The sequence below is a fragment of the Echeneis naucrates genome, chromosome 14 (assembly GCF_900963305.1).
Source record: "Echeneis naucrates chromosome 14, fEcheNa1.1, whole genome shotgun sequence".
Lineage (NCBI taxonomy): Eukaryota > Metazoa > Chordata > Actinopteri > Carangiformes > Echeneidae > Echeneis > Echeneis naucrates.
Genome location: NC_042524.1, coordinates 9,956,693 through 9,973,179, shown reverse-complemented (window position 1 = coordinate 9,973,179; position 16,487 = coordinate 9,956,693). Strand labels below are relative to the sequence as shown.

General features: G+C 39.5%; 1 protein-coding gene across 3 annotated transcripts in view; it reads right to left on the bottom strand.

Moving 5' to 3' along the window:
- Nucleotides 1–12,326: 12,326 nt before the first annotated feature.
- The window catches only part of znf346 (zinc finger protein 346), a 6,236-nt gene continuing 2,075 nt past the window's right edge, over nucleotides 12,327–16,487 (bottom strand). The window contains exons 3-7 of one of the 3 annotated variants that reach the window (XM_029519410.1): nucleotides 16,094–16,195; nucleotides 15,776–15,926; nucleotides 15,335–15,577; nucleotides 15,068–15,167; nucleotides 12,327–14,240 (exon numbers count right to left, since the gene is read on the bottom strand). In XM_029519410.1, the coding sequence (XP_029375270.1) occupies nucleotides 13,994–14,240; nucleotides 15,068–15,167; nucleotides 15,335–15,577; nucleotides 15,776–15,926; nucleotides 16,094–16,195 (843 nt within the window). In that variant the 3' untranslated portion in view covers nucleotides 12,327–13,993. The remainder of the gene's footprint in view (nucleotides 14,241–15,067; nucleotides 15,168–15,334; nucleotides 15,578–15,775; nucleotides 15,927–16,093; nucleotides 16,196–16,487) is intronic. The other 2 variants (XM_029519408.1, XM_029519409.1) reach the window with 2 other exon arrangements.

The following is a 16,487-nucleotide window of genomic DNA, read 5'->3' as shown; positions in this document are numbered from 1 at the left end:
TCCTCTAACAGTAGTTGAGCTATTTCAGTCCAGACCAAAGCAAACATAAATATATCTCTCTGTAATTTTCTACACTTGCGTATGTGAGCACGACTCATTGAGGTTCCCAACAAGTCAGTCATCATTCACTTTGAAATAGATATAACAAAAAGTCTCTAAAGTGAGACTCATTCTTCCACCCACCTTTGATTTCCTGTAAACCCTCTCTGAGTTCTGTGATCTCCCGAGGAGCAGAGCATCAGGGTCTCCTTCATCCTTCCTGCCCTCCCTTCCTCCCCTCTTCCTTTCCTTCCTCCTCCTCCTCTTCGCAGGGGGACATAAGCCTCTTATCGACAGACTTCAGGGAAGCTGAGTGGCTCACAAGCTGTTTAAAATGTATTGCTTTCACACATCTGGGAGGGATCTGCTCCTTGATACTGTAAACAGGAACATAACTGGGAGGAATTTAGTGGTGGATTTACATTTGGTGTGTGGAAACCTTCCAATCTATCCAAATTATTGAGTAACATAAACCCCAACTATTTCAGAGCACCATAAAAGAAACAGAGCAGTTTCCTCCTCCTGGAGTTTAGATGCAGCCTTACAGGTGGCTGAGTGTCGCCCCAGGGTGGTAAAAACTCTCCCTTGGACAGTAACAGAGGCAGACGAGGGGAGGTTTTTGTGCTGAAGGGAAATGAGAGAAGCTGTTGATTATCAGCACCAAAAGCCAAAAGATCCCCTCATTCTTAACCCCCGAGCAAAGCTCTGAAGCCTAGCATGCTCTATTATCCCTGCTGATTTGAAACACAAAAGCTCCTCGTGAGCGAGAGGAGGAGATGTGGAGTAAGTTGTGAAAAATTCCATCCCGTAATTAGTCAAAGAACGAAAATACTTTATGAAAGCGGTGCCAATAGTGTGAAATGCCAGTTTTTGTGTGATGTTTGTCCAGATCCTGACAGTTTAGAGACAAGAAGCACCATTGATGTGATGTGTGGGTGTACGGGTGCCATAAGGAGCCCATCTATGACTTTATCTTAACTTCACTTTAATGTCAAAAATTATATAGAAAGACAAAAATGTGAAAATAAATCCAAAGTAACATCAAAGACAACACAGTTCGTGCAGTAGAAGGGATTCTAGTATTTATGAGAGCCGAACAACAGGAACCACAAAAAAATAAAATACAAAAACACAATGTGTCTCCCATGATTTCCTTATTTTAATTTTTCTTTAATACGGCAGACAGGCAGAGTTGATAAGGTACCTGTCTGCTTTTCTACAGTTGTTGTGACACTAACACAATTAATTGAATACTGCCCCCTATTGGCATAACAGACAGGGAGCTGCATTAATTTAATTGCCTCATCAGGTAAATATTTATGTATTGTTTGAATATTCCGGCAGACCTCTGTTCTGTAAACTAATTTTGTTAGTAAAAATACATATTTTCTGCGGTTAATATTTTAGGTTTATAAAGTAACTGCCCTTTTCAACATTTCACCATTGTAGTCCTATGGGTAAAACTGATTTGTAAGGTTAAAAGATGAGAATTGAAAATTGGACATAGATTGCTACAGACTGGTTCAGATTTCATTACATTTATCTTTCACTTTTTTTTTTGTTACTTTACTAAATTTCTAAGGATTTTTTTATCTTCCCCCAAAATCTGTGGATTTTACCCTGTTGATCTATTTAGACCAAACACAAAATTTGTCTTTATGTTTTGTACTTCCACCCCTATGACCAGGAAATGGATAAGCAGCAGAAGATGATGAATCTTTTATACTTACTTATACTTATACTTATACTTTAATATACTATACTTTATATACTTTATACTACAAATATTGTGGGTTATTTTGTTCACATTTTGTTGCAATTTTTTCCATTCAGGGTTTTTATTGTTCTCATCTGCAAGTTAAATAAGTAATACACTGTTTCATGCAGCTGGAAAATAATAACAGTCCAAAGATAGAACCTTGTGGTACTCCAGATGATAAAATTGTTTTTTTGGACACCCTGTTTTGAATCACAATTGTATCTTACATCATCGTACACATTGTATCATTGTATCTTCAGTTTTAATGGTCACTCTGTCAGGTTTGTCAATAAGGTCAATAAAATTAATTGCTCAGGAATTCCTCTTTTGGTGAATGTAATGTAGAACTCAGTCATTGTCTCCAACAGTCACAGACGGGATTTTGAGGAAATTCAGAAGCACAAGATAAAGACAAGTACAAGAGCTGTTATTTTAATGTCAGAGCAGAACCTGGTGAAAGGTACACAGCGATATGAGGCAGCATTGGCAGATGGCTGTGTAAATGAATGATCAGAGCATCAGGCCCCCAATGGATTTATTCTCAGTCTATTCTTACAAATGTGAAAAACATCAATGGAAATGTTAGCCCCACTTCATCTGCTTCTCCCTGGTCCACAGCTGCTTATGTCATGCACCCAGCAGTGGCCTAAAGCCAGCACATCCTGCTTTGTAGAATACAGTAAAAATGCAAGCGAAATCTGCACCAAGGCCTCAAAGGGCTCCCAAAGTGTTAGATTATAAGGAGCCCCAAGTTATCTGTTTTTAGATTCCTGCAATTTAAAAGGACTTCAGGTGATGTCAAGGAACCAATGCAATACTGACTATGTTTTTATTGCGTTATCGACAAAATGAGTTAGATTGTATTTCATGAGCATCTCAATCTATGGAGAAATGTGTAGTCTATCCTCTTCTTTAAAAGATACCCCAAATTTTAACATGGCTTCTCCAACTTTGACATCCCGTATTTTGTTTTTGTTTCAGTTAAAAGTCCATTTTCAATAGTATGAGGGTTTGTTGTTTTTTTTTTTTTTCCAGACAGCGACATTAGGGAAATGTTTCCTTACCTCACATGTTTCGACTGTACCTTCAGTCTTCTTCTTCAGAGGAAGAACAATGAAGGTAATTAATCTCACTGTCTGAAAAAAAGACAAAACCTCAGACTATTGAAACTTGAGTAGACAGAATGAACATAATCGAACTAAAAGTCTTATTTTTCCTCAATTTCTCAAGCTGATAATAAACCTGAATACTTAGTTTCCCGAGTGTGGTCTCCAGGTAAGAGGCGATCTTTAACCCTCCAACCCCCAGGTGAGGAAGAGACACACACCAAGTGGACATTAACAGGCTGTCATCCTGTGAAGGGGGAGGGCGGTGACCCAATTCTCCAAAAACGCCCAGAGGTCAGCCCAAACAGAGGTGTTGGATTTAGATGGGGGTTCATTTCAATATAGTGTTTTCAGTGCTCCACTGAGCTCTGAGCTGCAGCCCCCTGAAAGGAAACCATTGTACCGAGAACCTCCCTGTCTGCCTAACAGTTTTCACTTTCATTCAAGCATAGTTGTCTTCTAAGATAATGATCATAAAAATGTAACTTTCCAAACTGCAAAAACGTATTGTTTGTCCAGTAAATGCTATAAAGTGTCTGCACCTGGAATTTTACACTGTTGATTCTCCTCATTTTCACAAAGGGTTTTAAAACACTCAAATGGAGTCCTATTGGACAGTTTCAAATAAGTAACTGCTACTGTTTAATGCTCTTTATCTGTCTAGACTCCAGTTTGTTCTGCTTGTTGAACTACATTGTGTTATATGGATTGGGTTTCTACTGTTTTGTCCACCCTTTTGTGCCAATGCTGACAGGCCAATTAACAGAAATACCTTTCTGTTAAGCAACACCAGAAGCAAAATTTTGTCCTAATACATGTGCTTAGAGTGAGTAAATGTAATTAGTTTGTTTCCAACACTAAACCGTTTCAATTAACTATTTTGTATTGAATTGAATGCATTATATAAGGAAATAACTCAACATTCAGCAGAGATACGTCTAACCATCTGTGTGACTCCATATCTTGGAAAAAAGTAAAAATTCAGTTTGCACCGCCTTCCAAACATCCACTCACTTTAAAACTTCCACAGATACGTTCACATTTCTCTCCTTTGAGCCATGCCACTTGTATTAACTGCTGTCCAGCCTCGTCTGAAATCTGCTTCACATTGAGAGGATCAAAGCTTGGAGAAGGGGAGCTATAAGGTCGTAATGCATTTCCACAGGGGAGTCCTCTCCCTGGGAAAGTGCAATAGGTTAGAATATCAATGAGACGTGCCTGAGAGCGTAACCGCTCACCTGTTGTCTGACTGCGGCTTTGGCACTCTTTCCCTCAGCTTCCTCTGAACTCTGCTGGTGTGTTTCCCAGCAAACATTTTGACACTGAATAAATCCTGAAGGTGATCTGCACCAATACTAAAGACACGGCGCTAATGAGTAAATGAAGCCAACTGCTTATGTAGAGGATGGTCAATAAAGCCTTGTAGGGAGTACTGGCAAACTGTACACATGTACACAACACCTGGCATGTATGAGGATCACAAAATGTATTCAACACTTTGACAAAACAGTCAAAAAACTTGACTAACTGCATGGTCTGGTGAACATGTTTAATACAGAGCTATACATTCATGTGGTGACATTTTTTTTAAATCCTCTATACATTATATTATACATTCGAATAATGGCAGTAAAATTAACAAACTAAAAAAAGGAAATACATTCAACCTGACTTTATACAAAAGCATTACTAAGAAGGTCTTTTTAGTTAGTTGATGGATTTCATGATTTATGAAATAATCTTTTGGTCTGTAAAATGTCCAAAAATAAAAAATAAAGGCAGAAAATGCTGATTTCATTTTCCCAAAGCAGCCCTTTGGCAAATCTCTCAAATTTAGTTTATTTATATTCAGTGGACAGCTTCCTTATTAGACTATGAGGGATTTTAAGTGAATAAACTAGTAGCACTTGATTGTGTAAATCCTGACCTGATCTAAGGTGGGCAGTTAAAAATGTGTCCGATTTACCCCTTTAAGACTCTCCGCTGCTAAAAACAGTCCTGACAAATCTAAGACAGGAAACAGAAAACGGAAACATTCAGTTGATCCAGCTGTTTTCACCCTTTCCTCCCCGATTTGTCTCATTCCCTTCTCGCCTCTCACCCCCTCACCCCTTCTAACTCCCTTTCTCCCCAACAGATCAAATTTCTGAGTGAGAAAAGGGAGAGGAGTGGTGTTGGTGGTGGTGGGGGGGGTTCAAACAGGTGTCTGGTGAGTGTACCAGCAGTCTGTTGGATACAGGTTTTACCTCAGGCTCCCAGCTGCTCTCAAGCACACGCACACGCACACGCACACGCACACACACACACGCACACACACACACGCACACACACAGACAGGGAGAGATTCGTACATGCATATGAGTACCACACACACCTCTCCTTCCATGACATGTGAAAATTCCTATGGATTAGGATTTGGACAAATGGTGGTTATAGTGTGTGTGTGCGTGTATGTGTGTGTGGGCGTGTGTGTGTGTGTGTGTGTCTCTGTGTATGTACTTTCACTTGGGTTGTAACCCGACCACCCAGCCACCTGCAGCAGACGGCTGAGAAACCCAGAAAAAAAAAAAAAAAAAAAAAGAGGACATGCTCTCCCCCACTTAGTTTCTATGTCACTTGCTCTTTCTCTCTCTCACTGACACGCCTGCAATGTACAGAAAGTGCAGAGGACGGTCAAAATAATATAAATATCTGTTGGGACCAAAAAAAAAAAACTGACAAAACCTCTTTAGTGTCCCAAACTAAAGATAACTAGCAGCTCAGCAGGTCGATTTGTAAAAGTGTGTGTTTAGATGTGTAAGAAACGTGAAAGCACTCTTTGCAACTTTGTCGACTTTTTCTGCAGCTGCTAAACACTTGTCTTTCCTTCCTTTTCATATTGTCTGTTACAAGTTCATCTTGGCTCATTCAGGAAATTTCTGGTCCAAATATTTTTCCTACAGCTGCACAGTCATGGGTGAAAACAGATAGACTGAGCCTGCAGCCTTTCACAAAGGACATCTATAGTCCTTTTATTGTTCCATCATGTCATATCGCTCTTTCACTAAGACATTTGTTTAGATCTTCTGTTGGTTCTATTTTCCACCAGTCACATATTGGGATTCCCTGATGATGCAGTCACCGTGAAAACAAATTAAATATGCATATTGACAGCCCACCAAGGATGGACTCTAACAACGTTCTCCAGAAACCATGTTTTTGTTTGCTTGTCTCTGCAGACTTTGATGGAACCCTAATCCTAACCCCAGATCACTGGAGACACAAATCCCCAGTTTGAGTCCACATGGTCGCCCTGCAAGCAAGCACATGCTGGTAAACGTGTTAAACTCCAACTGAAGTCATTTCATACTAGAGAATCAGTGACTGATAACAAAATAATATATTGTTATGATATTTGATCTTCTGACACGTTGGCACGATGGGAAGAGAGAAAGGAGATTCTGATTGTGATGTTTCTCACCTACATGAGAAGGTTTTCAGATTGGGGTTCGTGGGCTGAATGGTAATAATTATCACACTGACCACGGCAAGGTGTCCAGTCGTTTTCAATATGATTGTTGGTCGTTTCGATAGAAAGGGACACCTGATGACGTGAATTTCAAAAGTGTGAGTGATTCCTTTGTTCCTGGTGAATCAGAGGCCCAGTCACCAGTTGATGGGGGAGAACTTCAGCTATGAAGGTATATATATATATATATATATATATATATATATATATACATCTCAGATCTATATCTGAGTAGCAACTGTACACACTCATACATACACACTCATGCATATGCATACACATTCGCACAGTATCACAGAGACAAAATATCAGCACACACATCGACAAACGCACACCTCCAGAAGTGACAGACAAGACAAAGTGAGGAAATCATCAATGAGCCTGACCGACCACCCATCCCAATCCAACACACACCTGCAGCCATCAGGCAGCGCAGGAGACAGATGTTGGGGTTTCCTACCAGGGCAACTGTCAGTCACGGAGTGGCTTGTTGAATGATGGTTAATGGGGAAACGGACCTGCTGCATCCTGGGGAGGGAGGTGATGACAGCCTGATCCTCCTCTGCCTGCTGTCAGTATGCTTTGTTAGAGCATAGAGCGACTGTTTTCGAAAGCAGAGACAGGCTTTTCAGTGAGCCATGATATTCTGCAATGAGGTTGTTTTAAATTCTAAAAGCAACTCCACATAATAAGAAGATGATGCTGATGAAGGGGAATATTTGTTGATTTATCCTGGCAACAGAAGAAGTTGTACGCACTGTAACATTATTTTGATATTTCATCTTGTATTTACACACCCAAGAGGAGTTGGAGGAATTTTCTGATTCACCTCCACCAACTCCTGAAAAAAAGTTCCATCTCCTTATTTGTTAATGCTCCATTATGTTCACCAATTCACTCAAACTCTGGATGACCCTCCATCAAGGAGTCAGGACAGATGTTCACTTAGCCCATCAACACCAATTACAGTACAAGCCTTAATATACAACCTTTATACGGGAGTTGGCAAATGATAAGAAATCAGGTCTCAGGCACAAAATTGTGGTCCAGTGATAACTTAACTGGCTTCTTGTATTTTATGAATTATTTATGATTCATGATGAATCAACTATTGATTCGACTGTTGGTTAAGAAAGAAATGATTAAACCTTATATCTTGGTAACTAAAGAGAGAAGAGTGAGGAGCAACTGGTTGATTTAGTAACCGGACAGCGGTTAACTGGTGCAGCTATCGCAATCTTCCCAAAAGCTCCCTGCATGCAGAATTTACAATGTGAGCCATTTTAGTTTTGGGTAAAACCCACTCAAGTTTTTTTTTTTTCCATCGATAGAGTAAATGGTGCAAAAATGTATTAATGTATGACAGCCTGCTGACGTGAAATGCGGGTTAATGTTCATATTAACGGGATAGAGCATTATTTTTTGCAGTGTACAACTTAGCCACCTGTGTCTCCATGTAAGGAAAGGAGAAGAGGTCTGCACGGTGGCAGGAGGAGGAGGGAGGTTGTTTTGTTCCTTAGTCAAATGCAGCAATGCCTCTATCTCCGGATGTCTCCATTTCAAGACAATGATCTCCTTCCAAAACTGTCTCGGATTGAAACACGTTCTGCACATTCAAATTATATTTTTAAATCAAATCAAGTGGAGAAAAAAAAATCTGAATATAACAACAGGAAATATAAAAATTATATGTCATCCACGACTTCCTGCCATAGAAACAATAGAGAACATTCCCCACATCAAATAAATAAACCAGCTGATGGTTCAGTCACAGAAACCTAATACAGAGAAAAGTAAAAACATGCAGCAAAGGCACAACTAAGTAAATTAGATCTAAATTTAGTTGCCGGATGTGGAACACAATTGCTCATGTTTGATCTATTAAGACACGCAAGACTGAAAGTGGTAAATTAAATTAATTTTCAGTGATCTCTTTGTGGAAATTAGGTAATGTAATTAAAGCAAATGAAAACTGCAGTGCAGCTTCCTAAAAGAATCCTACAGTGATGCTGAACGAAAAGCAGCTCCACTTAAAATAAAACCTGTTTCAAATGTCTTCAGATACATCAGGTATTGTTCTGTGTGATTAAATAAAGCTGAGTCAAGCACTGTAATGTTTTCTTTTAGGCCTGAGATGTGAATCAGACGGTTGAAGCAGAGATCAGATGCCATAAAACCTTCAGCAACTTCATGGGCTTGATCTTTCTGATCCTCTGAACACATGGTCTACAAAGTACAGGAAGTGGAACAAGACACCAAAGTAAAGAAAAGCTATGCGCTGTTCTGTTTCCTCCTCATGAGCCAACGCCACAAAACAGCTTAGAAGCTATTCTTCAGTGGATGTTATAGGAGAAATTATATGACTTCAAAAGGCCATTGCTTGACTGCACTCTGTACTGTAAGTGTGTACCACCGAAAGCTGAAACCACTTTTGATTGATTGAACAACTAGGTGACAGTGTGAGTCGGAGAGCCTGTGATTGTATGTGAATGCTGGAAAGTGAGCGGAGGTCGCCGTTAAAATCAGCATCTTAAAAACACATGGTTTGTTCTGGAAAGGCCGAACAACAGCGAGTACAAAAAGGGCCAAAAACCAAAGGGCCCGGTAACAAATATCCTCCAGGGAGATTGCTCATGATTCACTCAGAACTGAGAACTGTGGTGTTCATCTGTAACACATGATAAAACATTTCCACCTGATATCACTGAAACCGCTGCCCTGATACAGCGATGAACTCAGCCGTGGAGTAGCTTTTTGTGAACCCCAAAACAATGAACTGCTCTTTAACTTTTCATGAGGAGAAGAAGCGCCGACTTGTTGGAACGCTCTCTGACGGTTCTACTGTAGAGAAACCCAGTCAAAATTTCCAAACCCTCCCAATACAGTATAAAAAAGCGGTCGAAAACTGTACGAACCGGTGTTGCTAGGTTGTTAACATTAAAAGTAGTTGTACGGTGAATGTTCAAATGAATTGTTTTCACACACACGCACACTTGGCCAGTCGCTGCATGGCGTAGACCATCCTGCAGGATTGAGGTTTGCTTTTGAAAGGCTGTAGGTGGACGTCGTTTTTATTTAAAGTGTACTCATGCCAATGCGTCTGTTTTCTTCTCAGGACAAGGAGAGCTGAAAAGAACATCTGGATAGCACGGATCTTCTGTATTTATGATACATATCATTAGAAACCAGCTGTGGGTTTACACACACACACAAAAGGAAATATAGAGATCCCTGAGCTTCACAGCACTTTCTCACAAACACACACTGGCAACCAAAGCATTTTTCAGTGCAAGTAGGCAAATTCAACTGACAATAAAAGAGAATTTATTCATGCTCATCTGTCAGTCGAGACTGTAAAATGATATTGTTTCTGCATGAACCCAGACTGGGAGCATTTTAATACTGACATTCCTCTTTTAATTGAATTACAATAACGCTGAAGCCTATTCAACCTGTGGGGGACCGAGACAAATTGTCTTGTCTGGCTCCTCTTACAGACTATCCTGATGTCACCCTCTGTGCTCCACACATTATGCACAACAACTGCACACACTGGACACACACACACAGCTGCGATGCTAAACTGTTAACATCGTTTCGAGTAGGAAACGCTTCACTTGTCAAAATGGTCTCATGAAGTTTTACCCCTACATAACTAAATATGTTTGGGTGAAACTGACTTTGAATAAAATAATTGAACTGCAGACTATGTCAGTTATTACCACACAACCACAAGTTTTGTGAAAACCAAACAATTCAAATGTCTTTTTCCTTTGCATTTCAAGCCCAAATCTGACTCAAACAATACGACAAACATTTAGGTGAAGAAAATGAATACAAGGCAAGGAGCATGCCTGTGCTCAGACACAACCTTTATTTATTCTAAGCTGGGATCACTGAAATTCACTTCAGGGCCAATAGAAGGAACAAGCTGTCTCTATGTTGGATAAAATACTTTTTGTATATTACACACACACACACACACACACACACACACACAATGTGGCATTCATTGTGCATCTGCGAGTGTGTTGAAAATAGAGCTCAGTGCATCAATCCTGAGATGTAAGTTTTAAGGCTGTTTAGGAGTTAGGGGAATTAGGGGTGTCAGCCAGGAAACTCTCAGTGACAGACACAACACTGTGTGAACTTGTCCACCAACGCATTCATCTTTGTATGAGCTGTGAATAAACACAAGCCGCTGGTGACATTGAAAACCGTTTAACAACCTTGGTGTGTTTCAAGTGAAGTGCTTGGCCGATTGTCTAATGGATGAAGCACAGACTTCCACATGCAGTGGCTTAAAATGTTCTGCGCACACACGTTTCAGATGTCTATATAAAATTTCTACATGAACACAAAATATTGTGCGTGAGGGAACACTCCTAGTTTCATATTCAAGACTGAAGGGCTCAGCTGAAAAAGCAATGCTAGTTGGAATTTACAACATTTAAATTGAATTCTTCTAATGTTATAGAGCCATGTTTAACATTATTATAAAAATAAAGGCTGAGTTTGTTTGAAAAAGATTTCAGCTACTATGTATGAACATAGTGATAAAGGAGACGCTTCTCCTTGAAAATCATAAACAAGGTGTAAAGAGAATTGCTGTCTTTTACGCCTTACACCTAAAAGTTTGTTGAAGATCACTACACTAGAATTTCTTCAGTATCCAACAGCACACTCAAAAATCCAGAGCACTATCAGAGATAGTCTCTCTCTCTCTCTCTATATATATATATATATGTATATGTGTATATATATATGTGTATATATATATATATATATATATATATAGAGAGAGAGAGAGAGAGAGAGAGGGAGAGAGAGGTCATATGAGGAAAATTGCAATTGAGTCTGACCTGTGAACCGGACTTTGAGAAGAGCTGATCCAGCACTAGCAAAGACTAAAAGCTCCACCATGTGGACTAAATATTACCAGTGAAGATGGCGCTCAAAGGGCTGATTCATGGTTAGTTTTCTCTGAAACTGCCGTTTAAAAGTCTGACTGAGGTTGGTAAACTAACACAGAAACATGATAGACTGACTAATGAAATCAAGGCAATTTATACCAACACGCTGAAAATTTTTCCCAAACATAAATGTAAGAAAACTGTAAAGTGGGAGTCTTCTATTATAGATTTATTCTAGGCTGGTTTTGATGGTATCAAGCAGTTTAAAAGGAATCTTCATCATGTAATCCTGTATTTCCTAATGTTAGCAGGGTTCTGTTTTTTCTCCTTTGGATTATGATTTGCCTTCATTTCAGCAAAAATAAGTTGCAGAGAAACTGACAGAGGGGAATGACATGCAGCATAAGTCCCTGGGTGAGAGTAGAACTGGTGACCCTTCAATGTGGCATGTGCACTAACCACTTGATCACCCACGCTGCCATTGGTGGGGGCTTTTTCAAATACACAACTGCTAATTTTTGAACTTTCATCTGTAATTTCTTACCTCACATATTGTTGGCATTTCTTCATTCATTCATCTTCAACCACTTATCGGTTTCCAGGTAGTGGGGAGTGCTGGAGCCAATCCCAGCTCACCCTGGACAAGTCGCCAGTTCATCACAGGGCCAACACACAGAGACAGACAACCACTCACACTATTTAGAGTCACCAATTAACGTTAACACGCATGTCTTTGGATGGTGGGAGGAAAGCCACAAGCACAGGGCGAACATGCAAACTCCACACAGAAAGGCCCCAGGCCGAGAACTGAACCCACGACCTTCCTACTGAGGGGCAACAGCGCTAACCACTATGGCGCCGTGCTGCCTGTTGGCATTTCAATGAATCAGAAATGCTGCAGCACTTCCTTCAACACGGGAAAACGCTTTTACACTCTGGAGACATGCTTCAGACAAAGTCTTCAAGGAAAAAACTAACCAGGTTCTTTTAAAACATTTCTTTACTTAATACACATCTTCACAGCATTTTTTCCCTTAAGTATACATAACTTATACAGAAAGTAAATCTTAACCTAACATCTAACACACAAAGATCAAAGATGAAAACAAAAAGCCCATTTGTCTTTTTTTTTTTCTACACCATGAACTTTACAATATATGTGAGCCCTCATCGTACAAATTACATCCAAAAAGAACTATTTTTTTTTTCTTATCAGCCAGAAAATTGAACACATTGAATACTAAAATAGTCACCCAGTCACCTCTTATGAGGACAAATGGACTAAAAAAATTGTTTTGTTATTCTTATATTGACATCACTTTCTAATTTGACATCACTTTTGAAATCTCTGCAGTAAATAATCTCTGCTATGGACATTAATTACATCAGTCTTTTCTTGAGGTTGTCAAACCCCATTGTTGGCCTCTCAAAGGTAAAGCATTTGAAAATCTTTCACCCTCAGTAAACCAAGAATATAACGTAACAATATATATATATATATAAAAAAAAAAGCTTCCATTTTCATTGAAACCACAGTTGTTATATATCCACTGCGCTTGAAATGAAGGGATGGTTAGTATTTTTTTTTATCTCTGACCTGTAAAAGATGCTCCAAATGCTGCAAAATCAAAAGGTTTTTATAGAAATGAAAAGTAGTTAGTGCTGACAGTCTTCAATTAATAATTAGTGTGTAAAAGAGTAACACTATCTGATACCTGCATTTTCCTATTTTGCTGCTTTCCTGTCCATCATTCACTCATTACTGAAAAATAAAATGATAAATAATACCTTTTCAACTGGAAGGAATTCAGTGCCATAAGCACACAGGTATTATTTTACTTCAAATAACGCCATTAAAAGAAAATCTGATGAATTCACCAACTGGACACAGAACAAGCAAATCATTCAATGAAAAATGATGAAATCACTTCTGGAGATACTTGAGCTTTAAATAAAGGTAAAAAGGAAGAAAGCAAAAATTTTAAAAGTAACTTACAGATTTTTTTGATGTACAGGTAGCAAATATATAATCAAAACTGGCAACAATGACTGATCTGGCTGTGTGCTAATATTTCACTTCAATTGATGTCTTTACCTTCAACATCAGATTTCAGAATAATCGAAGATGGAGAGAGCAGACAAACAAGGAGCGGGCGGGTTCCAAATACATTCACAGGAGGTGTAAACTGACTATATTCAGATGAAATGAGGAGCTAAGGCGTGGGCTTGGAAACAGCTTCTGCTTTGAATTGTTACATGTGACTGGTTAGTACCGGTTTGATGTTAGTAGAGGCTGAACAATTAAATGACCTTAGTGTAGTAGAGGCCAGCTGAGTCCTCAAAGACAGTCCTGATTGTGACTGAAGGTAGAGTTGCAATACTGCAAGGTTTAACTGTTGATCATCTCTCGCACACACAGACACACACACACACACACAGACAGACACACACAGACACACTAAAATAAACCTTTATTCCTTGGAGAGGGGGGAAAAAAATATTCTTCAGCTGCATCAGCTGGAAAATTTTCGCATTGGGGTTCAAACCTGTGGTTCAAACTGGTGAAGATCCATGGAGATTGATGGTTTGTTAATCTGTTAAAGGGGCTGGTTGTTGTGTGTCATTGTAAGTTCTGAGTGAAACCTCTGTGGTCCCTCCCAGTCCAACCTCAAGTATACTGGTACTCCTCTGAGTACTCTGTTTCCTCGGGAGTGTACTGCTTATCTCCGGCTGAGTACTGGTTGTCCCCTGGTGCAGACTGGTCGTCCCCGGGGGCACACTGGTCATCTGCAGGGGTATATTGGTCATCTGTCGCTGTGTACTGGTCGTCTCCACTGGTGAATTGGTTTTCACTCCCGTATGATTGTTCTGCTGTTTGTTGGTTATCCGCAGTGCTCAAGCCTGATTTCTTCACTCTTAAAGGATGGGGGGGAACATTATTGCTGTTAATAGATTCTCCCAAAGCATTCAATGAAGTTTGAATCAATTTAATCTAATTTTCTCTTGTGATATTAAATTGACAGAACTGTGACAAATGTTAAAAGCTAATCGAAGCAACTCTAAAACATGAGTGAAACCTGGAAGCATGGTTCAAAAACAGCAAAGACATATGATTTCAATAAGTGGCTGTGTTAGCTGGCTTTGGTATGTTCATGATACATATTTGTGGGGGGTGCAGAATTTAGAAACCAATTCATGAACTTAAAAATATTACTAACAGAGAGAATTCCTAAAGTGAACTGTTTGTGTTTTCTGCTTCCCCTGCCTCATTTATGAGGCAAGGGAGGCATGGCAGCTGTTCGCCTGGAGAAAGTTACTCACGAAAGAAGATAGGAGATGAAAACAAAGGGTTGCAAACATTAACAAGTATTTTATTTAGTACGGTAAGTCTCACTACATTCAAGCAAGCACCTGCCTTATATATTGCTTGTGTAGCTTCCTCTGTAGTTACACAAACTGTCTGTCCCTCTCCTGGTTGACCTGCACAGTTTGCTGTCGAAATACCTTCAACCAATTTTCCCTTGTCATCCACTGCATCTTGTCACCAACATTATAAATTCAATATGAAGTGAAAATTAAGTTGCTGTGATGCAAACCTAACACCTCCTGATAGTAAAAAAGAAATAGTGAAAGAATAACAGGAATACAGCCTTGAACCCAACAATACAGCAATTCAGTGTAATGATAGGGTTTCCATTTAAATGTGTTCCTCTCCTCATTATGTGATGATATGTGTACTTACTGGTTCTTATGTTTGGCACCACTGATGTGAGACTGGTACTGCTCCACAGAGTTTAGTTCAATGTTGCACACAGTGCATGGGTAGCCCTTTAGTGTGGAAGCTGTAAAGACCATGAGAGAAGATTGCCTTTTATGATTCTGTAAAACTAAATATGTCCAAATAATGACAAAGAAGAAATAATCATTGATCTTCACATGTATGATTTCCTCTTTAAGTAAAGAAAACAATCCAGCACTTCTCTAAATACAGCTACTCTTGTGGTCTGACCTGGTGCTGTGGAGGGACCATAAGTCTCCATCAGTTTGAGCTTGGTCATCTGTTTTCTATGCTTCTTGCCCACGTAGTGCTGCTGGGCCATGAGCGGGTTGTTGAAGGAGGCCTGGCAGATGGAACAGAAACGATCTGGGTTGTTGTTACTGTTGTTGTTGCCACCGCCCGTTGCTGTCACACTGCTCAAATCATCTGCAGCTTTCTTCTTCAGCTGCACTGTTGGTGCTGTTTGACAGGCTACTGTAGAAGAGGATGTTCAAACAAAAGAAATGTTATTGAATTTTTTCCAGAAGTACTTCAAAAAAACATCACCTTTGACCTAAAATCAGGCATAACAATTGGAAAAATATATATTGTGAATAAAATAAGGCAATATGTATAGTTGGATGCAGACATTGTAATATAAAAGCTGCAGTTTGTGATTACAGTATGGCAAACCTGGTGTCTGAGGACCGACTGTCTTCAGCCTAAGGTTCTTGGCATGAACTTTGCCCTGGTAATGAGACTCGGCCACCACAGGTGAGGAGAAAGTCATGTTGCATACATGACACACCTTAGACCGATCTGTGTCTCCATTGTTACAGTCCTGTTGAAAAAAACAGGAACATGGATAATTTATATTTATAAGATGCATCACTTGATCCAATAGAATGTTCTAAACAATATGCCGTTCCTGAAAGCGATAGAAAGAATGGCTTTTCACTGATATGTTAGCAGACAATAACCTTGTGCTGAACAACAATAGCGCTTTCTCTTACTCACACTGTCAGATGATGATGTTTTTAACTTTTTTAACGCTGGCTCCTTCTCATTTTGGATGGAAAGATATCGTCGGACTTTGTTGGCATGCTTCTTGCTCTAAAAGGAGACGAACAAATGTTTATCACAAAGTAGATGACAAATATTAACATTACAATCCTCACATGCTCCTCCACAGGAAAACATACTTCAATAACATATAAAACAACTTCTTCATCATCCTCTTTCAGGTCAGCAAAATGCAGAAATGTGGATTATGGCCAACATCTGGTGAGCAGTTGGTCCCCAAACATGCTGTCTCTACCAAAGCTCAGCTGGTAAACTCTTTAACTGCTCCCTGCTCTTTGTGGTATACACCCAAACCCAAACTCTGAATCAGAGTTTATACATG